This window comes from Eptesicus fuscus, chromosome 9, assembly GCF_027574615.1.
Source record: "Eptesicus fuscus isolate TK198812 chromosome 9, DD_ASM_mEF_20220401, whole genome shotgun sequence".
NCBI lineage: Eukaryota > Metazoa > Chordata > Mammalia > Chiroptera > Vespertilionidae > Eptesicus > Eptesicus fuscus.
The window spans coordinates 62517664-62545143 of NC_072481.1; the positions used below are offsets into that span (position 1 = coordinate 62517664).

Here is a 27480-nt window from a genome sequence, read left to right on the forward strand (position 1 = left end):
AAACAGTGTAGTGAACCTGGAAGGCACCTAAAATGTCCCATATTCAAGCCTCCTTCCTGCTCATCAGACCTGCTTCTCCTTGGTTTTTCCCACCTGAGAGACACTCATCCAATAACCTAACTTTGGAGACAACATAGATTCTTCCCTTTCCCTCACTCTCATACAAACAATTGTCACCTCTTGATTCTGCTCCCTTAATATCTCTCAAATCTGTCCCCTCCCTCCTGCCTTCCCCTGTGTGCTGCTCTGCCTGCACACTGCTTCAGGGTATGCCTTCAGTCCTCACCTTCACTCTTCAGCTCTTGATTCCTGACCTTTTTGCTTGTACTCCTTGACTCCTCTTTGGAATTTTGGATTTAGTAATCTGCATTTATTCTCACTCACAATCCAGGACATGAAGCCCTGATCCTGGTGTACAGTCCAAAAAGCACTCTTCCCCTACTCTTACCACCATCCTCCATAAGGGGGAGAGAAACGGGACACTTTCTCTTGGTTGAGGACACTTCCCCACAAACCATAACTCAGTCAGAAGTAATTATTATTCTCTTTTGGACTTGTTGGTTCCTTTGTTGGCCTCCACTTTATGCTCTGAATTATTTGGCAATACTTGCATGCCTATTTCAATATCTAGATCATCAATAGGACTACTTCTATTATCTGCATTTTCTTCTGGTTACTAGTCACGTTTTATTGCCACATCACATGTCCACTAATTTTATAACATACTAGAGGCCCAGTGTACGAAATTTGTGCAAGGGGTGTGGGGGGGTCCCTCAGCCCAGCTTGCACCCTCTCCAATCTGGGACCCCTTGAGGGATGTGTGACCACCCATTTAGGCCTGATCCTGGGGGATCAGGCCTAAACAGGCAGTTGGACATCCCTCTCACAATCCAGGACTGCTGGCTCCCAACCGCTAGCCTGCCTCTGCCTGATTGCCCCTAACCGCTTTGCCTGCCAGCCTGATCACCCCCTAACCACTCCCCTGCCAGCTTGATCATTGCCTAACTGCTCCCCGGCTGGCCTGATTGCTGTACATAAACTAAGAAAAATGTAACTTAAAAACCTAAAGCAACTATTCACACATTATAAATTGGAGTTTGCAAATATGTTAATTTTAGTGCTGGCCAGGTGGCTTAGTTGATTCAAGTATCATCCCATACACCAAATAAATAAATAAATAAATAAATAAATAAATAAATAAATAAATAGATGGTTGTGGGTTTGATTCCCAGTCAGGGTAAATACCTAGGTTTTGAATTAGATCCCTGGTTGGGGCAAGTATGGGAGGCAACCAATCTCAACATCTCTCTCTCTCTCTCTTTTTTTTCCTCTCTCTAAAAAAATCAATAAAAACATATCCTCAGGTGAGAATTTAAAAACACAAATATGTTAATTTTAATATTAGACCAAATTGTCTTAAAGATTCCAGGCCCATAAAATACAAAGTATGTGCTTTTCCTTCACACAAATATTAATATACAACAGGTTTATTTCCTTAAACACCACAATACTTAAATCTAAACAAGCCTGACAACTGTCAGTTTTATTTCTGTATCTATGAGTCTTTTTCTATTTTGTTCATTAGATTCCACACATAAATGAAATCATATAGTATTTGTCTTTCTCTGATTGGCTTATTTCATTTAGCATAATACCCTCTAGGTCCATCTATGTTGTCTCCAAAGGTAAGATTTCCTTCTCTTTCAGAGGAGACATTTGAGTAAAGACTTCAAGGAGGTGAGGGAGTGAGCTATATGTAGATATATGAGGAGCCAGTAATTCAGGCAAAGGAACCAACAGTGCAAAGGCCTCGAGGTGGGAGTGTCCCTGACATGTGCAAGGACAAGCAAGAGGATGATGTGGCTGGAGTGGTGTGAGTGAGGGGGACACAGAAGGGAAAGAGGCAGAGAGGCGACAGTGTGGACACGGAGGTCATTGGCATCACTCTAATAAGATGGAAGGGCATTGCAAGGTTAAGGGCAGAGGGATGACATGATTTGACTTGAATTTTAAAAGGCACACTCTGGCTACAGTGTGGAGAATAGATGTAGGAGGGGAAGAGTGGAAGCAGGGAGACCAATCAGATGGTATGTAGGAATTCGAGCAGGAGATGCAGGTAGCTCAGACTAGGAGGCACCGCTGGAACTGGTGGTTGGATTCTGCTTTTACATTGAAAAGAGCTAAGGGAATCTGTCGGCTGATTGCATGTGGGGTGTGAGGAAAAGACAAGTGAAGGAAGACACTAACATGGTGACCTAAGCAAACTGGAGGATTGCGTTACCATCAACTGAGATGGGCAGGGCTATGAGTAGAGCGGGCTTGAGGTGGGAAGGAATAAATACTAGATATTCAAGGGGAATTTTCTTTTTAAAAATATATATTTGTATTAATTAAAGAGAGGAAGGAAGAGGGAGAGAGGGATAGAAACATCATCGATGAGAGAGAATCATTGATTAGCTGCCTCCTGCATGCCCCCCACTGGGGCCCGAGCCCATAACCCAGGCATATGCCCTTGACCAGCATTGAACCTGGGACCCTTTAGTCTGCAGGCCAAAGCTCTACCCACTGAGTCAAAACGGTTAGGGTGGGACTTTTCTATATAAGTTTAGAGTTTGAGAGCAAGAGAGAGGTCTTGGCCATAGGCAGAAATTTTGGAGTTGTCAGCAGATAGATGGTATTCAGAGCCATGTGACTTGATGAGATGACCAAGAGAGTGAAGCTAGATGGAAGAGAGAACTGGGCCAGTGGCAGAACCCTCCAGCAGCTGCAGCCAGGGAGAAGAACAAAACCAGCAAAAGAGGCTGAGAAGTGGCAACCAAGATAATGTGGTGTCTGGAAGCCATGGAGCCGTATCCTTTATGGCGCTGGAGTCTGTATTTAACTTTGGAATGCCCTCCGTGTGACGACAGCAAGCCCCTTAGCAGTCCAGGTGGCACCTGCCCTCGCCCTCCCAGTCCCACAAACTCTTCCTCTCTAGCAAAACATCTTTTGCCTTTCTGCATAGACTTTTGCAGGGGAATCAAATGGATTTTAATATTAAAAAATAATAAGGGAAATAAAAATCAAGAAATGCACCTATAATAGCAATAATAATTTTTTTTAATGTATGCCTATAACGAATTCACATAATCTCTGTAAAATATGCATTTCAGATGCAAATACCCTTGTGGTCATTCGTTCTTAGGGAAATTCCAGTTGGTCCCATAGCAGTAGTAAATTTTACACCAGACCCTGCAGATTGTACAAAGGCGACCCAAGCGGCACTCCTGGGCAGTCATAAATCTGGTCATGCATTTGGACAGTGTGGGCAACCCCTGAATATTAGCCTCTTTCTTGCCCCATGAATCTGCTGGAAGAGCCCTAGTTACTAGTGCAAGGTCTTTTTGAGCTCACGGTCCATCTTATTTTCCTTGGTCTTATTTTCAGTGCCCAGCACACTGTCTGGCTCAGGGTGGACACTCTATAAAAGTTTGCTCAGTGAATGAATGAGTAGGGCTGGCTGCATTAATGAATTACTTGAACTAAAAAGACGTTCTCGGTCAGAAATGGAAACTCAGACAACAATCATACTTGAAAGCTACCTTCTATGTTGAATTCATTGCGTACTTTTTGACTGGATGATTTATACATTTTCCCCCAATAAATAAAAACTCGCAAATGTAGGCTTTCTATTACAGGATAGGCAGGCGACTTTCCCACCTTATTTGGACCACATCTATTTCCCAAAAAGGAATAACGAGGCCGAGACGGAAGATCCAGCTCTCTAATCAGCACTACTGTTGAGGAGAGGTGCTAGTTTATTTTTCGTGTATCTCTCTCTCGTTTTGCTACTATTTCAGGAATTATGGTTTTCCCTATTCTTAAAGTAAAAACAAAGCAAAAAGATCTCTGTGAGAAGGCAATCAAACTGATGTTATTGCCGTGTTCATCCCACAGGTGGGTCTGAGCAGCCAAAGAGGCATAAAGTAGAGTTACTTGCAAACCAATCAAAAGGGCCATTTCAGGAGCAGCCGCCTTATTAGATGCATACTCAACAGTGTCTACTTAGGGCCTCTTTCCATGGGGGAAGCAGGGAGATAGAAATTCATTTTGTCATGTTTTCATATCACTCTTTGCTGTCTCCAGAGTGTGTGTTTTTTTCCAGCACTCAAACAGACAGACGGCTATAAAATTGATTGGCTTGAAAGCCACATAAAATAAAACACAGTAGCCTACTTTATCATTTACTACTGGCTATTTATTATGAGCAGTGCTACGTGGGGATATCGACCCTGAGATTAAAGCTAGAGAAATATAGATGCTAAGATTCTGTGGACACATAAAGCTCCCCAGCCGCGGTGACTGATGGTCATGAGATTATGCTCAGCGGCCATCTTTTATCTCAGTGGAGCCCAAGAGCTATCATTTCTGAAAAATAAGGAATTGTACAAGCAACACAGGGGGCGTTGGCTTAGCAGGTTGGCAATGCAGCTTCCTCGTGCCCCACGTATATTGGCAGGCAGCCCCGCTCTCCGGCTATGGAAGACAGACACCATCCCAGTTCCTTTGTGTGTTGGTTGGTGGGTTGAATCATTTGTTCCTTTACTTCATCCCACCTGGCCAAGAGAGGCATCCTGCCCCCTGAATATTCCTTGCATTCATCATGTTCTTTCTCGCCCCCCAGGCCTTTCTTCTCAGAGCATCCCTCGCCCTCTTGAATCTCCAAAATCAAAACCCCACTGCACCTTTAACACACAGCTCAAGTGCCACGTCTTTCACAAAATCTTAAGAGTAAGTTGGTTCTGGATCTAAATCCTGGCTCTGTTACTGCTTAGAGGTGGAGCTGAGGGCAACTCACATCGCCTGTCTGGGTCTCAGCTTATTTCCTCTAAAGCAGAGGTTATAATTCTCATTTTATTCGGGGCTAAGTACATAACGTTCACAGCACAGTTTCTAACCCAGAGCAGGCACTCAATCAATGCTAGTTTCTCCTCTCGGGCTCCTTTGCTCGGTTAAATCGACAGCCCACGTTTAGGTAATTTAATAGACACTGAATTTTTCACAGCAGGTGTCCTGGATCTCCAGCTCTTCTGGGGACCCTCCCCTCACCTTTAGCTTTATTTAATCCATGGTTCTGAACCCAGGCTGCACGGGCCAGCACTTCGGATATGCCCACTGGGGGATGGGTCCTAGAGATTTCTGATTTAATTGGTTGGGAAGGAGCCCAGACACTGTTTGACAAACAATTCCACTCTCTGTCTGCACCTCGACTGCAGCCAGGCAGCGAGTCAGGCTGCAGAAAAACATGAATTTTCAGAAATGTCCCAAGTCGGTGCTCACCGGCCTCCAGGATGGGCTTTGGTCTGGCAGCCCCACTCAGCCCCCTGGTCCACCAGCTCTCCCAGGCCCCCTGATTCTTCACCTCCTTCTCTCTCCTCAAACCTCCAGCTCCTCTCGCCTTATCAGCTGGTAAGAATCTGAAGCACTCACTCAGGAATGAGACAGGAGACAACAGTAAACACACCCCATCAGCACATCTTCCAGCGCCCTGCGTGCATGCCCTGCCTTCCCTCCTCTTGCTGTGGGTGTGATGGTCTCTGCTGTCGAAGCCCCACTCCTTCCAGGACTGATCCCCATGGCTCCTGAATCAGTACTTACTCCCTCTCTACTGGATCATTCCCACCAACTGCTAATACGCTGTAATGATTCTGATCTTGAAATAAATCCCGCCCAGCTGGTGTGGCTCCACGGTTGAGCATCGACCTATGAACCAAGAGGTCACCGGTTCCGGGTCAGGCACATGCCCTGGTTCCTGGTTGAAGGCTTGATCCCCGGTGTGGGGCATGCAGGAGGCAGCCGATCAATGATTCTCTCATCATTGATGTTTCTATCTCTCTATCCCTCTTCCTTCTTCTCTCTCTAAAAATCAATGAAAATATCTATTTTTAAAAGAAATATGCCCCCCCACCCCCCCCGCCTTGGCCTCACAGGCCCCTCCATCTACTACCCCATTTCTCTGGTCCCTTTTTAGGAAAATAAAACAGTTTAAAAATAGCTAGTCCTCACAGTCTCCAAGTCTCTCCTGGTCTCACTTGAACCCCCTCCAATCAGGCTTTCATCCCCACCACGGCACTGAGACAGCTTTGTCAACCTCACCGAAAACCTCCCCGCCAAGTCAGCTGTCAATTCTCAAGCCTCAAGTTTCAGCATTTGACACAGCTGATCACTCTAGTCTCCTCCGACCCTTCGTTCTCTTCATACACCACAGGCTGCTCCTTCTGTCTCCTCAACTGACTCCTCATTTCTCTACCTCAGACGTTACAAATGCTCGGGGTCAGTTCTCAGACGTATTATTATCTCTACCCTGGCTGTCCACGTGACTTAGGCTAGCCTCGTGGCTTTAAATACCATTCCCATACTGCTGACTCCAAGTTAAATGCCTCTGCCTGCCCCTCTCCCCTGAGCTGCAGATTTGTTTATCCAGCTGCCTCTCGACATCTCCACCTGGCCCTGTCTCTGCAACAGCAAATGGCACACTGAATCAGAAGTCCTTCTTTCCCTTCCTCTTCCCTCCTCTCCCTCTCTCTCTCTCAATCTGCCATGTGAAGGCGTAGCAAGAAATCGGCCATCTGCAAGCCGAGAAGAGAGCCCTCATCAGAAAACCACCCTTGCCGGCGCTCTGATCTCCGACTTCCAGCCTCCAGAACTCTGAGAAATAAATTTCTGTTGTTTAAGCCAATCCCCCCCTTCCCCACCCAGAATGCCAGGCTCCCATCCCCCACCTCAGATCTGTCGGCTTTCCACCTTCTCTATCTCAGTAGAAAGAAATTTCACTTTTGTGGTAGTTTGGACCAAAAAACCCTGGGAATGACTGTAAGACACCTCTCTTGCTACCATATCCAATCCACCAGCAAGTTGATTTGTACATCATATAGGTTTTTAGATATTATTAGATTATCCATGCCCATAATTTTAAATTGCATCCTGTCAATAACAATAACTGCACATACACAGTGCCCGGCATTGTTTTAAGGGCTCGGCATACATCACTTACTCTCCACAGCAACCCTACGAGAGAGGCAGAGTTCTATCCCCATTTTATAGGCGCAAAGCTAAGGCTCAGAGGACCTTGCCAGCCTCGCACAGCCAGCGAGGGGAAGAGCTGAGATCTGCATCAAGGCAGCTTGACTCCAGAGTCATGGGTTTGACAGTGCTTGCATTTATTGTGCGCTGAATGTTTACATTGTTTAGAAGTTTCCAGTTATAAATCATGGTGTTTTGACCACCTTCCCGACCACCTTTGCCTAATTTAGAACACTAAGCTAGCATATGTTCTCAGGAGTCGAATTGTTCAAAGAGCACAAACATTCTTAATCCCCGAAACTATTATTAGTAAACACTGACTTTTTGAAATGTTAAGTTATGTAAAATTATTAGGGAACTTTCTCATGATAAAGAAGAAGCTACCTAAGTATGATCTTTGATTTAGTCACATACTAGTAAATACTCATTCAATATTATGGACTTCAGTTTCCTCAACTGTAAAATTAAGATAATCCCTACATTACAAGGATAGATAAATCAGGCCCTTATTTCTTCTACTTTTTGAAAAATTTTCTTTATTTAAAAAAAACACATATTTTTATTGATTTCAGAGAGAAAGGGAGAGGGCGAGAGAGATCGAAACATCAATGATGAGCGAGAATCATTGATTGGCTACCTCCTGCACGCCCCTTACTGGGGATCAAGGATGCAATCCAGGCATGTGCCTTTGACTAGAATCAAACCCAGGAATTTTCAGTCTGCAGGCTGATGCTCTATCCACTGAGCAAAACCAGCTAGTGCTCTTCTACTTTTTCTTTTATTTTAATTCTTTATTGATTAAAATATTACTTATGTCTCCTTTTTCCCCCATTGACCTCTTCCCGGCCATCTCCACTCCCCCAGCACATGCCCTCACACCCCTAGTGTCTGTGTCCATTGGTTATGCTTATATGCATGCATACAAATCCTTTGGTTGATCTCTTATCCCCCTGCCTCCCCTGCCTTCCCTCTGAGGTTTGACGGTCTGTTCGATCTATCTCTGGATCTATTTTTATTCATCAACTTATGTTGCTCATTATGTTCCACAAATGAGTAAGATCATGTGATATTTATCTTTCTGTGACTGACTTATTTCGCTTAGCAGAATGCTTGCCATGTCCATCCATTCTGTAGTGAATGGTAAGAGTTCCTTCTTTTTTACTGCAGCATAGTATTCCATTGTGTAGCTGTACCACAGTTTTCTAATCCACTCATCTGCTGATGGGCACTTGATCTGTTTACAAATCTTAGCTATGGTGAATTGTGCTGCTATGAACATAGGGGTTCATATATCCTTTCTGATTGGTGTTTCTGATTTCTTGGGATATATTCCTAGAAGTGGGATCACTGGGTCAAATGGGAGTTCCATTTTTAGTTTTTTTGAGGAAACTTCATACTGTTATCCACAGTGGCTGCACCAGTCTACATTCCCACCAGCTGTGCACGAGATTCCTTTTATCCACAGTGCTATACCAGTCTACATTCCCACCAGCTGTGCACGAGATTCCTGTTATCCACAGTGCTATACCAGTCTACATTCCCACCAGCTATGCATGAGATTCCTTTTTCTCCACATCCTCGCCAGCACTTGTCGTTTGTTGATTTGTTGATGATAGCCATTCTGACAGGTGTGAGATGGTACCTCATTGTCGTTTTGATTTGCATCTCTCGGATGATTAGTGACTTTGAGCATGTTTTCATTATGTGTCTTGGCCTTCTGTATGTCCTCTTTCGAAAAGTGTCTATTTAGGTCCTTGGCCCATTTTTTGATTGGATTGTTTATCTTCCTTTTGTTAAGTTGTATGAGTTCCTGGTAAATTTTGGAGATTAAGCCCTTATCGGAGATAACATTGGCAAATATGTTCTCCCATACAGTGGGCTTTCTTGTTGTTTTGTTGATGGTTTCCTTTGCTGAACATTTCCGTGGCAGATGATTATGAGAGATGAGAAAGGCAGAAGGGAAGCAGAAGCTGTCATATTCTTTTTAAAAAATATATATATTTTTATTGATATCAGAGGAAGAGAGAAGGAGAGATAGAAACATCAATGATAAGAGAGAATCACCAATTGGCTGCCTCCTGCACTCTCCTCACTGGGGTCTGAGCCCGCATGCGCCCTTGACTAGAATCGAACTCAGGACCCTTCAGTCCACAGGCCAACACTCTATCCACTGAGCCAAATCAGCTAGGGTGAAGCTGTCATATTCTTCCTGAAGCAGCAGATTAGAGATTTTACAGTGGCCTCTGGGGGTCCTTCCACAAATCATCTGTCTCAGGAGGCAGTTGCCAGATGTTCCTGAGCTGTGTAGCAATATTTCCCTGAAAGTTAGCTACAAATATGAGAGCTAACTATGAGCTCCCCTTACCTTTTCTCTTCCAGCCTCTTCAACTGCTTAACAAGCCCCTAACTGTTTATTTTAAACTAGACGCCTGATGCACAAAATTCATGCAAGAGTAGGCCTTCCTTCCCCTGGCTGCCAGCACCGGCTTCCCTCTGACACCTGGGACCTGGGCTTCCCTTGCAGCCCCAGCTTCGTCTGGAAAATCATTCAGTCTAATTAGCATAATACGCTTTTATTATTATAGATACCTCTTGCTTCAAGTACCCAGCATGCTTTCTGTTTTTCTAACAGATGACTGACTGATATGTCCCATCTCCTAATTTATACAAATGGGTGGTCAGGCATCCATTTAACTAAGAAAAACACAACCCTGATTTAGATAAGCAGTTGCAGACCCCCAACCGATAGATTGCAAGCTGATTTTAACCCAGAAGGTCACACATTTATGTGACTTCCTTTTCTTCTTCCCCTAGGCTTGGAGAACTCCACATACTACAGAGACCAGATCTAAAAAATGTAACACCAATATCAGCCATCTTCCATGGTGATACCTTGAGGTTGGCTACACCCATACATGTTTCAGTTCCCTTTCACTTTATTTCCCTTGGATTATTTGTATATATGTTATTTATTTATTATTATTACTAGTGTTCCCGTTGCAGGAAAAATCCTGCAATAGGGTTTCCTGCTGCACTCTACCCCACCCTGCCTGCTCTCCTCCCTTCTCCCCCGACCCCGCCTGCGCTCCTCCCTTCTCCCCCGCCCCGCCTTCTCCGCCAGCCCGCCCGCTCTCCTTCCTTCGCCCCCGGCCCCGCCTCCACTCCTCCCTTCTCCCCTGCCCCACCTTCTCCCGCCTTCTCCTCCAGCCCGCCTGCTTTTCTCCCTTCTCCCCCGGCCCCGCCTCTGCTCCTTCCTTCTCCTCCCCCCGGCTTGCTTGCTTCTCCGCAGCTTTGCTCCCTTCTGCAGCTCTTGGCTTCTTTCTATGCTGTCTTGATATGCAAATTAGCCGCCATATTTATTGGGGTAATTTGCATACTCGTCCTGAGTGGCTGGTGGGCGTGGCTTGGGTCTAGCGAAGGTGCAGTCAATTTGCATATTTGTCTATTATTAGGTAGGATTTTCTTTTAATCCTTACCTGAGGATATGTTTTTACTGATGTTTTTAGAGAGAAAAGGGGGAGAGAGAGAGAGAGAGAGGGAGAGAGAGAGAGAGAGAGAGAGAGAGAGAGAGAGAGAAACATTGATTTGTTTTTCCAGTTATTTATGTATTCATTGGATGGTTCTCATATGTGTCCTGGGGATTGAACCTGAAACCCTGGCACATTGGATGATGCTTCAACCAACTGAGCTACCCAACCAGGGCTTAATCTTGTACTTTCTTTAAGATGGTTTTCATGCTCATTTGTGTGAATGAACTGAACAAGTCTATGTGTGCCAGTCATACCATGCATATGTATTACCACCATTTTCTGAAATGAAGCAGTAAAGTTCTAACACAATTAGTGTATTAGATGATTTCCACTAGATGCAAGTAGAGTGTCTTAAGGGAGAGATACCATTTTCTAATATGCACAAAGATGTAACCTGGGTTTGTGATAGGGTCCCCCGCCCCCCGCCACTTTATCTTCAATGCAACCTTATGGCTAACAAAGAATGTGCATAGAATGTGTAATTTTAATAACAAATACAGTACAGATGCAGTTTATGGAAACTTAAATTACGCAAACTTGAAGTTGCTGATATAAAAACATTTTACAAAGTTTTGCTGCATAAAACTCTCTGAAAAACTTCCAAGAACTGCAAATTCCAAAACTGGCTGGCCCGGTGGGTTGCAAACCATGTTCATGGACTGGCACACAGAGGTGCCACATTATACAGCATGATATGAAGCACATGCTCACCGGTGTGTACTGGAATCTTCACCTGCATCTTCAGTGACCATTGTGCTATTGTTTGTACTATGAGCCTTTAGCTCAGAAGTTACACATAAAAAAGCTCTCTAAACCCCTAACCACTGCCTTTAGTCATTTGCCATCTGCTGATTTGGGAAACAGCACACTCTACACAGCACTGGAAAGGATGCTATAAAAATTAAATGTCGACTTAGCACCCCCTCCAAACTCCCCGCCCCCCCTCCCCCCACACACACATATAGTAACAGGATCTCTATCCTAACATTATTCCTCTGTGATAACCGGTCTTAAATGATAAGTATTTTAAATTATATGGTGTGCTCAGGAGAGCACCCCTCACACAAAATGCAGCTTCCCTTTAAAAATTCTTCATGTCTTTAAGTGACTCTAACCCCAATGCCTAAGCCTGAAAGACAATGTGTAAAACTGGAAGGAGCCTTGAAGTTTTCAATTTAGTATCACATTTAGTGGCCCACCATGGGGATAGAATTCTCTGCTAAGCATCCCAGAAGTCAGATCTGTTTCTGGGTATTTTTTTTCTTCTTCTTCATCCTTTTTAGTAGATGGTGAGAGGCGTCAGTGTGTAGAATAATGCTTTGGTTACTTTTACTCCAGGCACTGACAGGGCTTGAGTTTGTTGCTAAGTCACCTTCACCCATGTCTACAGGGCTTACTTTCATTATGCTTGTTCATTCAATTAAAAAAGAGGGCCAAGCATTTTTATTGCCCCCCCTCCCTGAATAATTAGAGGATTAATGAGCTAATAAGCTCATAATACTTTCAACTCATGAGGAAATTAGCCTACAGTCATGGGGCAGGGCATGCCCTGTATGTAGTCTATGTGGGTTGCCATCAGCAGACAAACCTGCCCCCCCACCCCCCCTACCCCCAGCCTGAAGCAGGTGCTGCTGACTCCCTCCAGTCCTTGGTCCTGGGCCATCCACCAATGGGCTGTGCACATGCTCAGTACCTGTGAAGCAGGGGCATTGACATTTCTAAATTTTGATTTTTAGTATTTATCAAACACATCCAAGTGCTGACTGTGAGGGAGACTGGAGCTTTGATGGAGGCGTACATTCAGTGTCGTTCTTATTTGGAATTACTGCACAAATGGGGGCAGAGTGGCGCCATGATCGTTCCAGTGCTTAGAGCTTCTAAAGGTTCTATCAGGGCTCCAAGTCTACCACCCACTTTTAAAACAATTTCACCAAGAAATCTCAACAATTTACTTCCAAAAACACCCCCACAAAAACCTGTCTTTCCTAGCAGGCAGCCTTCACAATGGACTTAATCCTCCTCTAACACGGACTTATCAGAACACCTTGCACAGCGCTACAAAATCAAAGAAAATTAAAGCTTGTTTGGCTAGGGAAGAGCCCAGGCTTTGAGTCAAGAACTGATCTGAGCCCGCCGGTGAGGATCAATGGTTGAGCCTCGACCTATGAACCAGGAGGTCATGGTTCGATTCCCAGTTAGGGTATATGCCCAGGCTGCAGGTTTGATTCCCCGTGTGGGGAGTGCAGGAGGCAGCTGATCAATGATTCTCTCTCATCATTGATGCTTCTATCTCTCCCTCTCCTTTACTCTCTTAAATCAATAAAAATATTTTTTAAAAAGAACTGGTCTGAAAGGTTTAAATCAAATTTTTAGAACCATCTGATCAATGACTTGCAGTAAAGCTTGGGGTCCTAGAATTTGAGGAGAAACCTTCTTTTTCTATTTTTTTCCCCAAGAGAGGGGTTTGCTGTGTTCTTGGTGAGCCCTGTGATCACATTTCCAAATATACATGACTTCTCTACTCTTGCACCATCTGAGACATGTGTGTGCATAGAAACAAAAGCTACGTATTTCCACCACGAGTTTTCACACTTGGATCCCCTCCAGACACCATTCTGAATATGACACTCTGTTGCAGGGCACTAAAAATGGTGTTTTCCTCAAAATAAAACCTTTAAAGATCCCTTAGTAGCTATTTGGGGACTGAAATTCAATTTCAATTCCCCACCCTTTGGCCAGCTGTAGATTCAAAATGCTTACAACAAAACAAAAAGGGTATGTACTTCATGGCAAATGTGATTTGTCCTCTGCAATAAAATGTGTGCTACAGTTACCACAAACTATATTTCCCTAGAAAACACACAAAGCAGCCCTGCCCAGTGTGACTCAGTTGGTTGGGTGTCGTCCTGTGCATTGAGGGGTCATTGTTCGATTCCCGGTTAGGGCACATACCCAGGTTATGGGTTTGATTCCCAGTTGGGGCACATGCAGGAGGCAACCGACTGATGTTTCTCTCTTACATCCATGTTTTTCTCTCTCCCTCCTTTCCCTCTCCCTCCCTTCCTCTCTCATGAAAATCTATAAAAACATATTTTTTTTAAAAAAGAAAATACACAAAGCAATAATGCACCTCAAAAAGGGAGAAGAGATTCTTTCTTAAATTTTATTTCATAGATAGCTTTGATATAAGCTTCAGATAGACCCACATACTACACAGAGTTTGTGAAATCTATACCTTCAAATCATAACACTCTATTTTAGGCCATTATATCTAAAAGCATGACAAACCCTTTTATTCAAATACTTTTATTACAAGTAGTTCTTGCACATAAATGTTACATCACAATAGCAAAAAAAAAAATGTAAACTTCTTTTGCAAACTACATAAATACTATATATCTGCCTTGAAGTTACTGTTACTTTAAAATCAGAATATACTCTAAATGCTTTACACAGAAAACTCTGGTCAGTAGCTTATGTGTATGAAACAGTTTCTTTTTCTTACTGACTTGCCTTTCATGTTGCCTACTTAAGTGAGGTCTTTGAAGAAGAAACATTTTAAATAGGACCCACATCAAAATTCAGTCCACAAGTAAGACAAGAACCAGATGCATGTCCATAACCGTGGGCAAAATATGAGATGTGAAAATTATTCCACCTGCTAACTCTGACAAGCCACCAACGATATGGAGGTAGCTGAAAATGAGGACTTGAGTCAATCTCCTGTTTGATCCCACATGGAAGGACTTCAGCCCGCTTGCTAATATACCTTCAGCCTGTTTCAAATGACTCACCTCTTTCTCTTTTCTTTGAGAACAAACACAACAGGTCATTTCTTCAGCTATAACCCTAGACTGGGAAGTCTAGGTGGCCAGTGAACTTATGTCATCATCACTGTTCTTGATGTCTTTAAATACAAATTTGAAATGTATGAATATACAGATGCATTTACACACTCATGCAATAATTAAAGGACCACAACGGGACTTTTTTTTTTTTTTTGCTTCAAGAGAAGTTTTTAATGTTGACCGTTTTTGTTATTAACTTTATAGTAAATCCCTTTCCTCAGAATGTTCTTTAAGTTAAAAATCAAGTTTTATCTGAAGCCCTTACCGTTGTGTTATTCTAAGATTCCTACTGAATACCTAGCTACTGGCCATGGTTTCTTTGAACAAAAAGAATATCATTGCTGAAGCATTTTTAAAAATTGTAAATGCATGCACAAAGAATTATCTAGGCTTTCCAAGCAGCTACATAAACTGGCTCAAGTAACAGTATTATTTATTGTGGCCTAAGCCCTTTCCCAACATCTTTTAAACACAATGAGAATGGCTACAAGGTGGTGGCAGAGCCCAGAATGCGAGTCCAGGCCAGCAGGGCTCCGGGCGGCTCACAGGACGGCAAGCAGGAATCCACTGTGTGATGCCCCCTCTTTCTGTGCATTTTCCCTAAATGCATGGTGTCCTCCCTTTACTGCTCGGGCTTTTAAACTACGTAAAAACAATTCCTTTTTTTTTTTTTTTTAAATCTAGCAATGATTAATTGAGACCTCAAATAACACTGTACACGGGCTTTGTTAGAGACAGGCAACCATGCTCAACAGCTCTCCTCCCGGTGCAGGCTGGGTGGGCGGAGGGCACCGGGTTTAGGAGCTGCTCTTGTTGCAGACGGTGCTTTGGCTGATACCATCTTCCATGTACTGGCTGCCCGTGTCGCTCCTGCTGAGGACCGTGGAGGTGATGCGGGAGGGCCGCCTCTCCGGGTTCTTCTCCTGAGAGAAGCAGCAGATCATCTTCTTCATGGTGTTGTACATGTCCTCGTCCTTGTAGGAGTAGATGACAGGGTTCATGAGGGAGTTGAGCAAGGCCAGCAGCAGGAACCACCTTTTCACGTGCTGCAGGCCGCACTCCTTGCAGTTCAGGCCATCCAGCAGCAGCACCACCAGGCCCGGGGTCCAGCACACCACGAAGGCCCCTGGAGGGAGAGAGAAGCAAGCGACAGGCGCTCAGACCTCAGGCTGCCTGTGTAGGGGTCTTCTGGCCCAGCCTCCTGTCAGTGGTCAAGGGACCTTAGGGATCTGTTTTGACAACTGCAATGCAAATGCCCACCTTTCACCTGAGCATGTGAGACTGGGCTTGTGAGAGGCAAACAGCTGAGAACCTTCTGACTATTCCACGTTCTATTGCATCTTCTTACCTGCTTATTCAGGTCTGGCCATCAGGGCTTACACCTGCCTCCTGCTTACTCAGCGCTACACACACCTTATCTTAGTTCTCAGACCCTCACGAGGAGGCCGCTGCAGTCATTAAGCACGTTGTGCCAATGAGAAAACGGAGGCCCGGATCTAGGGGCATCTGCAGGAAGGCCTCAGACACTTATCCAAACACTCTGCTGTTCTCTAAACCAGAATTTCTAAACGTTTCCCTGAAAAAAATAAGACCCAGTGCATCTATGGCAGCCTCCTAAAAATTTTATTCTTTAAGAATCCATGTCGGTGCTTAGTAAGCACTAACATATTCACAGGCCATCTGCTTAAAATCTGTTTTAGACTAAGATTTTTTTTTTTGAGTCAGAAATAAACTTCTTTCATGATGAAACAGAGATGTGCTTTTTAGCACATTTATTTAGCACAATCTTAGCACCAATTGCACATGAAAGGCAGTCTCTCTGAGTCTCCAGCCATCTGATTATACTCAGCTTACCTCTGAACATTCTGACAAGTTTTTCCTAAAATCGGAGACAGAGGTCCAATATTCCCGTGCTTTGTCATCATAACCTCAGACCGCAGTGTTCATACAGTACTTCCTGTGAGCCAGGCGCTGGTATAAGTGCTTTCCTTCAGTAACTCATAGAGCCGCACTATGAGGTAGGCACCATTAGCATCCCCAGGAAACTGAGGCGCCAGAGAAGTGACTTGCTCATCATCAAATAGCTTGTAAGGGACATCTAATTTTGAACCCAGGCAGTCTTTCACCATAGGCTGCGCTCCCGGCCACTATGTGACCTGCCTCCATACTAAATGCCCTTGCTTATCTATTCCATAAATATTCACTGTGAGTCTACAATGTGCCCATGAGCTCTGGGAGCTAACGGCTAACGGGGGAGAGAATAAGCAAGCAAGTCTACAAACACATCACCAACTAGTTTCCCTTATTGGTTAAAATTCATCCTGGACAACATTCCTCTTGTTGCTTTGTCTTCTTTCGGAGAGGAATAGTAATAAGCAAGTCAAGTCGAGAATTCTAAAGAGTCAGTGTGAGGCCGTGAAACTCCATGAGCTTTGGGGTCAGACAGCTATGCCCAGGTCCTCATCGTATGAGCTACATGACGGAGGCACATCATTTATCGGAGCCATCATTCCCTCGCTGATAAAATCCTATCTAATGAAGAGGGAATATGCTGATTGACCCTCACGCCATCGCAAAGATGGCAACGCCCACAGCCAATAAGGAGGGAATATGCTAATTGACTGCCCTGCCCTCAAAGATGTTGGCACCCACAGCCACAAGATGGCAGTGCCCAGTCCCCTCAGCCCCGCCCGGGGGGCAGGCGCTCTGCGCACCTGCCTCCGGAGTCCCCCAGTCCCCTCAGCCCCCCAGCCACCCAGGGCCAGCCCAAGGTGCAGGCAAGCCTCAGATGGCAGCTGCCCAGCCGCCCAGGACTGCCCGAGGCTCAGGTAACCAGGGCCGGCCGAGGCTTGTGCTGCCGGCAGTGGCAGCAGCAGAGGTGTGATAGGGCATTGCCTTCCCCTGATCGCCAGGTTGCCTCCCACCCCTGAGGGCTCCCAGACTGTGAGAGGAGGCAGGCCAGGCTGAGGGACCCCCCCTCCAGTGCATGAACTTTCATGCACCGGGCATCTAGTAAGGATAATAATATCAATTGTGCAGGGTGGTTGTGAGGGTCAGAGGTAATAGAAAGTGGTCCCACCAATGAGTTGGGTTCAGCAAGCAGTGGTTACCCTGCAATGCCTAACGTAGATGTCTAGGAGGTATCAGAAGACTTAATTTCCCATGTCACAATTAAAGCTCACCAACAGCTTCTATTTCCTCCATCCTGTATGACTTTTGGTCTAGCTGACATATGTGAATGAAGAAGTGGACTCAGAGATTCTAAGAGTTCAGAGATTTGGATCCCAACTCTTCACTTACTGTACAACTCAAGGAGACCCCGTCATAAGTCAGGGCTTTGGCTCCTTACGCTGTAAAATTGGAACTTCAGGCTAGTTCTGGGCTTTTTACATTGTTAAAGGATTATACACCCTTAGTGGGTGTGCAATCAATTTTATGGGGTTGGACAATTTTTTGTTTGTTTGTTTGTTTGTTTTTTAATGAAAGGAAGGAATGGAATGGAAAGGCTCATATTGTACTACATACTAGTAGACTACGGGAAGTACTCTTTCATGAAACTTCTGTTTCAATTTTACAAACTGTATTTATGTGTGTATTGGGTATTAAGTAAAACATTATTTCTTACTGTTGGACTAAGTAAAAAAGTTTTAAAAATACTAGTTTAGGTAATATTTAAGGCTCCAATCAGCTAAACTGGTTTGTATTTCCCATAACAGTTCACTTTTGTTCTGTCTGCTCTTCCCAAGAAAGGGTTACTATGTTGTCAAGAGGGAAGAACTAGTAAGAGCCAGGCATCAAAAGCTGTAGCTTTGATGTCAAGAGTCCTTTCCGTGTAAATTGCATATTTCCAAAGAAATTCCTTTAGGAGTGTTTAAGGTTGTTGTGTTAATGAGTAAAATATTAACTTTACTCTTTGTTAAATACATGTCGTCCAAACCAATGGGAGAGGAAGAATGGAACTAAAGAAAAGGAAAACAGACCTCAAATAAAATAAAAATAAAAAAAGGAGGGTGGGGCGCAAAACATAGAAAAGTGGGACAAATAAAGAACAAAATAAGATGCTGGAAATGAGTCCAAATATACCGAACACCAAACTCAGTGTTAATTGTGGTATAGTTTTTTTTTTTGTTAATATATTTTTATTGATTTCAGAGAGGAAGGAAGAGGGAGAGAGAGAGAAGAAACATCAATGAGAGAGAATCATTGATCAGCGGCCTCCCGCACGCCCCCTACTGGGGATCGAGCCCACAACCCCGGCATGTGCCCTTAACCGGAATCGATCCCAAGACCTTTCAGTCCTCAGACCGAAGCTCTATCCACTGAGCCAAACCAGACAGGGCAATTGTGGTATAGTTTTTAAAAGCAGGTGAATCTGGCCCTGGCGGTTTGGCTCAATGGTCAGAGCGTCGGCTGACAGACTGAAGAGTCTTGGATTCAATTAGGGTCAAGGGCAGGTACCTTGGTTGCAGGCTCGATCCCCAACCTGGTAAGGGTGTGCGCAGGAGGCAACCAATCGATGTGTCTCTCTCATCGATGTTTCTATCTCTTCCCCTCCCTTCTACTCTCTCTAAAAATCAATGGGAAAAAATATCCTCAGGTGAGGATTAACCAGAAAAAAATTTTTTTTTAAAGCAGGTGAATCTAAACAATATGATGTCGAACAGTGCATCCATATGTGGTAAAACCATGAGGAAAAAGCAAGATGATTAACACAAAATTTACCATCCGGTTACTTCTGCAGGAGACAGAGGGCCACTGGGATGGGGCACATAGCAGGTTCTAGGGATAATGGTAATGTTCTATGAAATTGGGTGGCAAGTACACAGGTATTTAAACAATTTTTTATTTAAACTGTAGCTATAGCTTCTATAATTTTGTTTGATATATTTCACACACGTATACACATTTAAAAAAAGATAAAAGTAAACTGATTATATGCTTTCCTAAAAACTGTTTTATTAAATGGGAATTTAAAAAAAATCATAAAAGCTTTTTTCCCCTTCAGCATGAAACTCTAGTTGGGATTAGTCAGAGAACTGAAACGCTTTAAATAAATTTTCAAATCTGTGCTCTGTTTGTTATATGTGGTAATTCATACAAATTTTCCCTTTGTGTCGAATTACATAATTCACTCCATCAACACCAGACAAACTTCATTGAGCAATGATTATATGCCAGGCACTGTTACAAGCATTTTATATAAATTAACCATTAAATCTTCATAGCAACCCTTGGAAATAGGTACTAACGCTATCCGCATTTTAAACCCGAGGAAACGGAAGCACAGAGAAGTGAGGTAATATGCTCAAAGCCACACAGCTGATAAGAGGAAGAGCCAGGATTCGAACCCACGCACCTGGCACCAGAGCCTGTGCTCCTGTCCACATGCTAGGCTGCTCGGCAGGGGGCCATAAAGGATCTTATTACTGAAGTGAGTGATGGAAGAGCAGGGAGGGGAAGCTACTTCTGGCCTTTAAAGTCCCCTTCATGGTGTGACATATCTGACTATGAGGCTGCCTATTTCACAATTAAGTCATTCTCTGGTTTGCTAACAGAAAGATTTTCTGGTCATGGGAGGAAGGAGGGAGGGAGGGAGGGAGGGGAGGTGGGAAGGAGAAGGGGAAGGGGGGAGGAAAGGAAGGAAAGAGAAGAGGAGGAAGGAAGGAAAGAAGAATTCCAACAAAAATATAAACTGATCATGGGAGTAAGAAGAGAAACACAAATCTGACCTTTCCTTTATGCTGTTCCAAGAGTAACAAGAGGCAAGTCTTTGACAGAACAGCCCCAACACGCTAACTGCTACGCTAGAGAGAGGGCGCTTCAGCGGTGTTGCCTGAGATGATGGTTACGCTGGGGCAGTGACCCTGGGAAGCACCGCTTGGCTCCATGACTCCTCCACCCGGCGCATCTCAGAGCAGGTGCACAGTTTATCTAACAGCTCGTTCTTCTGGGTTTTTACTGTATGTCAGCAGCTAGATATGAGGCTGCCCAAAGGAGAACATGTCAGGAGGAATGGTTTGGCCTTGGAAACTATAATCTTGGAGGATTCTTGGAGAATGGGTGAGATGTCAGAAATATACCAATGGGCCGTTTCTTTCTATCCTTTTTATTTATTGATTTGAGAGAGAGAGAGAGAGAGAGAGAGAGAGAGAGAGAGAGAGAGAGAGAGATTGATTTGTCGCTCCACTTATTTATGCATTCATGGTTGCTTCTTGTATGTGCCCCGACTAGAGAATGAACTCACAACCTTGGTGTGTCAGGATGATGCTCTAACCCAGTGGTGGCAAACTGTGGCTCGCGAGCCACATGCGGCTCTTTGGCCCCTTGAGTGTGGCTCTTCCACAAAATACCACGGCCTGGGCGAGTCTATTTTGAACAAGTGGCATTAGAAGAAGTTTAAGTTTAAAAAATTTGGCTCTCAAAAGAAATTTCAATCGTTGTCCTGTTGATATTTGGCTCTGTTGACTAATGAGTTTGCTGACCACTGCTCTAACCATCTGAGCCACCGGACCAGGGCTATTTCTTAAAAGAGCAGCAGATGATGAGTCCTGGGGAGTATATTTCAGTCAGTACTCCTACAATCCCAATAAATTTGGGAAGAAAAAGCTAATATAGTTTGTTTTTTTTAGTAGACGCAATGCTCAGACCATAACAACTGGGAACAAACAGTTTTCAAAGAGAGCATGCCAGGCTCAAGCCACATGCTTTAAAAAAATCGGGCGTTAACAAATAGGAGTGGAAATCAGGTATGTTTCTCTTGGAGAGGAAAAGGCTAAGGAAAGACGGGATGTGTTGTTAACTGTCTCCAAACCCTAAAGGGCCATCCCATAGAAAGTGGAAGTGCAGACTTGTCCTGGTCCAGAAGGTCCCCTGGAAGAAATGGAGCAGCACAGAGAAGCAGCATTTGGGTAAATGAAGCTGTTTAGGAGGGAACTGGCGGCTCAGAGGCCAGACAGCCTCCCTGAGCAGGGTGCTTCCTTGCCTGGATTATCCTGAGATGTTCAAAGGGAAGCGATTTTTCCTAAATGAGAGGAAGGAAGCGGCTTCTGAACTCTTTTCCAGGTAGAAAATTGCTAAATTCTGTAAAACTATGCGTTTCCACTTCCCATAAGATTCAAACATACGTGACTTGTTTCCCAAACATAAGACTGTATAGCTAACCACTGATTAAGGTGAATTCTCTGAGCTGGCAGTTCTCAAACCTGGCTGGCCATCAAAACTACGAGGGGAGCTTTTTAATCATGCAGGCTCCCTGGTCCCAATCAGACCCAAAAGTCGCAGGTGCTGGGTGGTGCATAGAAATTTGTAGGACTCAAAAGTTCCCTGGGTGATTATGATGCATAAGCCAGTTTTATAAACCACTTCTCTATGCTGACCCAAAATAGTTTATTCAAACTAATCCTATCAGGAATATATAGACTCTATAAACTCAGCAAAAAGTTACGGGAAAGAGAAAGGAGAATTCTTTAAAATAAAATAAAAATACAAGCACCTCTCGAGATCAATACCTTCAGCTTCCATCTGGACATACGTTTGAGCACATCATACACATAAATAAATGCACAAACACTAGCGGTGAAACCAGTCTGCAGACAAGGCAGGCACAGTCCTCCTCTGGCCTTTGCTGGTTGGCTGGTTCACCCTACCAGCATGCCTTCCCGCCTCCTAATCTAAGATCTACTTTTCTTTCTAAGCTTAGCTCACATCCCGCCTCCTCCACCGGACCTCGCCCATCTGCCCAGCCCACGGTAGCCATCACCTCCTTTCAACTCCTGCGCCACTTTCCACCTACAGCCTGCACGTGGCACTGGGCACGCTACCAGCCTGATTCCCTCTAACACTCTCCGAGAGCTCTGGGCCAGTGTGCGTAGGGCATCCCACGTACCCGTCTTTTAAAACCCCTGCCCGATGAGATCGTTACTCTTGTTATTATTCCCGTCTTCCACATGACGGATTGGGAGGTTAGCGTGGCTCAAGAGTTTGTCTCGGTCCAGAAGCCAACAAACAGAAGAGTCATAATTTGAACCCAGGCCTGACTCCCCCAGACAACCTCTTGAACATTGTGCTATGCTGGAGGTAGTTTTAAAATACTTATCTCCTGTCCCTCATAGGCTAAGCTCCCTAAGCATGTAGGCTGTGCCTCATACCTGGCTGTATTTTTAGAACTAAGTCTGGAGCCCCACACTTGGAACAGTGAACGTAACTCAATTTTATTAGGTGCCCACACGGGGCCAGGTACTTCAGTAGCTGTAGCACCTGCTAATGCAAACAGTGTAAATCCCGCCCAGACACTGACAGGCACGGAACCTACGTGTGAGGACTCTGACCACTGTCAAGGAAGGTCTCGGTGAACTGACACTCAGCTGAGCTGAGGGCTGAAGGTCAATAATGACTGTGCAGAAGTGAGAAACAGCATGATGCATTTGGAGAATTCTAGTTCAGGATGGTTTTAATCCAGGTAGGTAACTGGGGAAGTAAGATGACGTCTAAGAGGTGAACCTAGGTTAGATTTGGAAGGACGCTGTGGGCAATAGTCAGGAGTATAGATTCGTTGTATAGATCTGACCCCATAAGTCTTTGTTTAAACCAGGAGTTTATCAAGAGAATTAAGCCTGAATGCCCTCAGGTACCCATTGTATGTAATGGGTTAACCTCTCTCCCAAGCATCTAGAAGGGTCTGGTATGAGTCATATACCATATTTGGGAGGATTAAGAAAATATTTCTAAGGTCCATGGTTTATAAAGGAATCCCACTGAAAAAAGGCTAGATCAGGTTTCTCAGGCTCAGGTGCAACTCACTAGTGGGTTGTGAAATCAAATTTGCAAATTTTCAATTTTTGCAAAATTGCAACCAGCAATTTTTAAAAAAACAAAATAGAACAGAACAGAAAACATCAGAGTACAAGTATAGTAAAGGCACGTTTCATGAAACTTGTTTCAGTTACACACAAAAATATGTGTGTGTATTAAGCCATGATACAGAATATACATTATTTCTTATTGTGAGTACCAAGTTAAAAAAAAGAGTTGGAAATCCACTTCTGTAGATAAGTGGTTTTTCAAATCATTCTTTAAAAAAGTAGAGGAATACTTCCCAAAGGAAATCTCTTGTTAAACTTCAAAATCAGAGTTGCTCTGACTAAAGAATAAAAAGGGGAAGGGGAGTTTGACTAAAGCCCTTTGCAGCAAAATTCAGTCTCATCTTCATACTATATACCCCACCCCCACCCCCATACTCACACACACCTCTGAGGAACCCTTGGGAATCCCACGGAGCATAATTTGAAAATTGCTGCTATAGAATATCAGTTCTTTGAAGATTGTTGATCAGGGGCATAGTAAAGTCTGATATTTCAGAGTGAAGCGTTGTCTGAGTGCTCAGGATGGACTGGAGGTAGGTGAAGCTCACAGCCTGTTCCCACCTGCATCAGAATCCCCTGGGTGCCTGCTCAAAATTCAGATTTCTGGGCCCCACCCAGACCTACCAAATGAGGAACTGATGAAGGCATGACCCGGGTATCTCCAGTGTGTGTGTGTGTGTGTGTGTGTGTGTGTGTGTGTGTGTGTGTAATTGATTTCAGAGAGGAAGGGAGAGGGAGAGAGAGATAGAAACATCAATGATGAGAGAGAATCATTGATTGGCTGTCTCCCGCACTGGAGATCAAGCCTGAAACCCGGGCATATGACCTGACCAGGAATCGAACCGCGATCTCCTGGTTCATTGGTGGATGCTCAACCACTGAGCCATGCCAGCCAGGCACATCTCCATTTTTTTAAAAAAATATATATTTTATTGATTTTTTACAGAGAGGAAGGGAGAGAGGTAGAGAGTTAGAAACATCGATCAGCTGCCTCCTGCACACCCCCTACTGGGGATGTGCCCGCAACCAAGATACATGCCCTTGACCGGAATCGAACCTGGGACCTTTCAGTCTGCAGGCTGACACTCTATCCACTGACCCAAACCGGTTTCGGCCACATCTCCATTTTTAATCAGCTCCTTGGGAAATGCTTTAGTGTCATTAAAGTGTAAGAACCACTGGCCTAGGCAAGAAGATCCATCCAAAGACTGGTTAAAACTCAGGAGAAATGACAAGGTTTGCAAAAGTAGTGTGGTGGAGGAGAAACGCGGATGGGTTAGAGTCAGTAAGGAGGAAAAACGTTAACCCTTGATGAGGAACTGGATCTAGGAAGTGAGGGAGAGGAAAAATCCAGGGTGACTGGGTAGCTTGTGGTTCTGACACCAAGTGGGAGAGAGAGAGAAGGGGCAGGTTTGGAAGGAGAAAGTGGTTCGGTTTTAGGCACTGGGCGCTTAGAGGGTCTGTGGCTCCTCCCGGCAGAGACACGGGGAAGGCAGCCAGATGTGTGTGAGAACTCTGTGAGCTCCAAATGGAAATGCTGACTTGGGAGTCATCCGCAGGGGGCAGGCACTGAAGCCATATGTTCTTCCATTAATAAATATTTACTAAGCAACCACCTACCATGTGCCAGCTACTCAGAGTGAATGTCTTCATGATGATTGCATTTGGGTAACAATTCTCATTTCCTTCTATTGCCGAGTGACGGGTCAGTTATATTGATAAGAAGCATTTATTTTTCATTTTAATGATGTTCTATGTTCTTTCAGAGCCCGTTTAAGAGACTCACCCGTCATCCAAATAGACTATAAATGAGCTTTCCTCTAGTAATTAAATAAACTGGCTTCAGTGCCATACTCAAAAACCAATATAAGTTCAATGCTAATTTTTCAAGTATAGTGAATCTTATACTAGACTATCCAATTAAGTACTGAAATGATATTTAATGACTGCAATTTTAGGCAGTCAGAAACATCAATTTAAGGAATGTCTAACACTGTGGAAGATACAATTACAAATGAAATTATTGGTGACAAGTGAAATAAAAGATCTTTCTAGGTCCCCAGTCAATAGTATGTTTAAGTAATCTATAACCGCCACCCCTCTTATTTGGAAGTTTTCAAAATATCTCAGACAATACTCTGGTTAATACCTCATCCACATTTTAGGACATAAGAAAGAAGACTACCTTCTCTGGGAGAAGGGCCCCTCACTGGAATGTAGTTGAGATAGTTCAGCATTCTTGGGATTTTAGTGACAGGATACGAAGAAGATTGAGGCCTCAAGTTGCATGAAGCCTGTTCTCCCAGACTCAGACTTTTCTAGTCCAGCTAGTTGCCCATAAGTTCATCTGCTTAAAAATTCACACATGCCATTAAAATGAAACCTTGACATGCGAGTGGCCCACAAGTAAAGCATCCGTAACAAAAGCAATCACTCACACTGAATAGTTTCGCTTTGGCACATGGACTGCTCATTTCATCAAAGAGGAGGATGTATTTTAAACGTGTTCCCTCTGTTATTCTTTGTGTTTAGTCCAGGAAAAAGTGGCCGGGCACATGCAATGATGCCAACCTAGTCAGCCACAGGACTGTCTGATTTACTGAAATAGAAAATGACAGCTCTCCATAAAAATCAGGTTGGGAACCTCTTCTCAGGGAAGCTCTCTCCTTCTTATTTGAAAAGAATTTTAAAGCTAAAATTGAAAAGTAAATGGCTCTTGGTCAGAAGCACTACAACGTGTAAGTTACACACTAACAGAATATTCAAATGAAATGCTCTTTCCATACTAAGAATTTATTTGATAATTTAAAAATAACACTTGCACATGTGGTTTGCATACTCACTTACCCACAGTGTTTTAGAAGTTCAATAACTCAGAAAATAGATTGTCACGTATGTGAAAGGAATGAAAATATATACCTTTGGTAAACCTGATTTATTTTTATTGCAGAAAACAAGAAAACACCAAGACACTTCAAATAGATGATGAGCCGTTAAGCGTTCCGCAAATGATTCATTTAACACTATTGTTACCACGGCTGGATCTTTTGACTCTGACAACTGGTTTTAGACACTTGTTTTAAATTTATGGCCAGCTTTGGAAAATTGATAATCTTGGTGCCAAGTGGTTATGAAATAAAATTTAAAGCAGAGGCATACCAGCTAGGACCACAGCCTAGACCTAATTCTAGTGTTTAACTCGGGGCAACAGCTGGAAGTCATAAAGTGCATAAGAAAACACCATCTCCTCCTCCAGATTCTTCTTTAAGCATCGCAGGCCCAGACCAACAAGACCTCAGCACCTCCCTGTTATGTCCAGGGCTCTCTGGCATCTAAGAGAAGGTGTGAGGACAGCCATCTGAATTGGTATATTGGCTGGTATACTCTCACGACTGACAGATCCCAATTAGCCTGACCAAAGATCTGAAATCCTTCTGGCCAGAGTCACTGCTTTGAATTAGAAGGCCTATGCTGTCCCTTACCTAAAAATATTAACATGTCACGCTGTAAGCATGTACTATTCTATCACATGAACTGCCATTAGCACTGAGTATCCTGGGGCAATGCAAAAGGGGTACCTTTGGGGAGGGTTAACATTTTTGAAAGGGTTACAGCATAAGACACTGCATGCTAACATGACTAGGAGACAAGATCCTGGACACCCAGATGCCACAAAACACCAGTCTAAGCTCAGAAGAAGGAAACAGGAAGTAGCAGGAGCTGGGGGAGGTGAGTTAGCGATAGCGGGGCCTGGAAAAGTGACAGCATGGTGCAGCTAAGGAACCACAGTGTCCTGATATACGGTTACCACTTTCCACCTCTGCCAAGGCTGCCATCATGAATCCACCACACTACTCGCTTCTGAACCCTGATGTGCCTGGATCCTTTGCAGCAAAGTGCTCTGAGCGGCCTTTAGCCATCAGCTGGAATTTGCCCCTGAAATGAACCCCACTTCCATCGCTGTATAGTAAAAAGAGCATGGGCTTGAGAGGGAGTAGACCCTGAGTTGAAATTCTGGTTTTCGCCCACGGAAAAATCAATTCCCCTTCCTGGGCCTCCCACCATTTTCTTAGCTATGGAATGAGCATGTGGATACTGACCCAACTGGATTTTTCTGATAATTTAATGAGATAATGTGTGGAGAGTGCCCTCACAGAAAACAGGCAGAAAATGTTAGCT

The 27480-nt window shown here is 44.0% G+C and overlaps 1 protein-coding gene across 1 annotated transcript in view; it reads right to left on the bottom strand.

Moving 5' to 3' along the window:
• Nucleotides 1–13741: 13741 nt before the first annotated feature.
• LPAR3 (lysophosphatidic acid receptor 3) overlaps nt 13742–27480 on the bottom strand; it is an 82812-nt gene continuing 69073 nt past the window's right edge. The window contains exon 3 of the mRNA XM_008139479.3: nt 13742–15566. Coding sequence (XP_008137701.1) covers nt 15238–15566 — 329 coding nt within the window. The 3' untranslated portion in view covers nt 13742–15237. The remainder of the gene's footprint in view (nt 15567–27480) is intronic.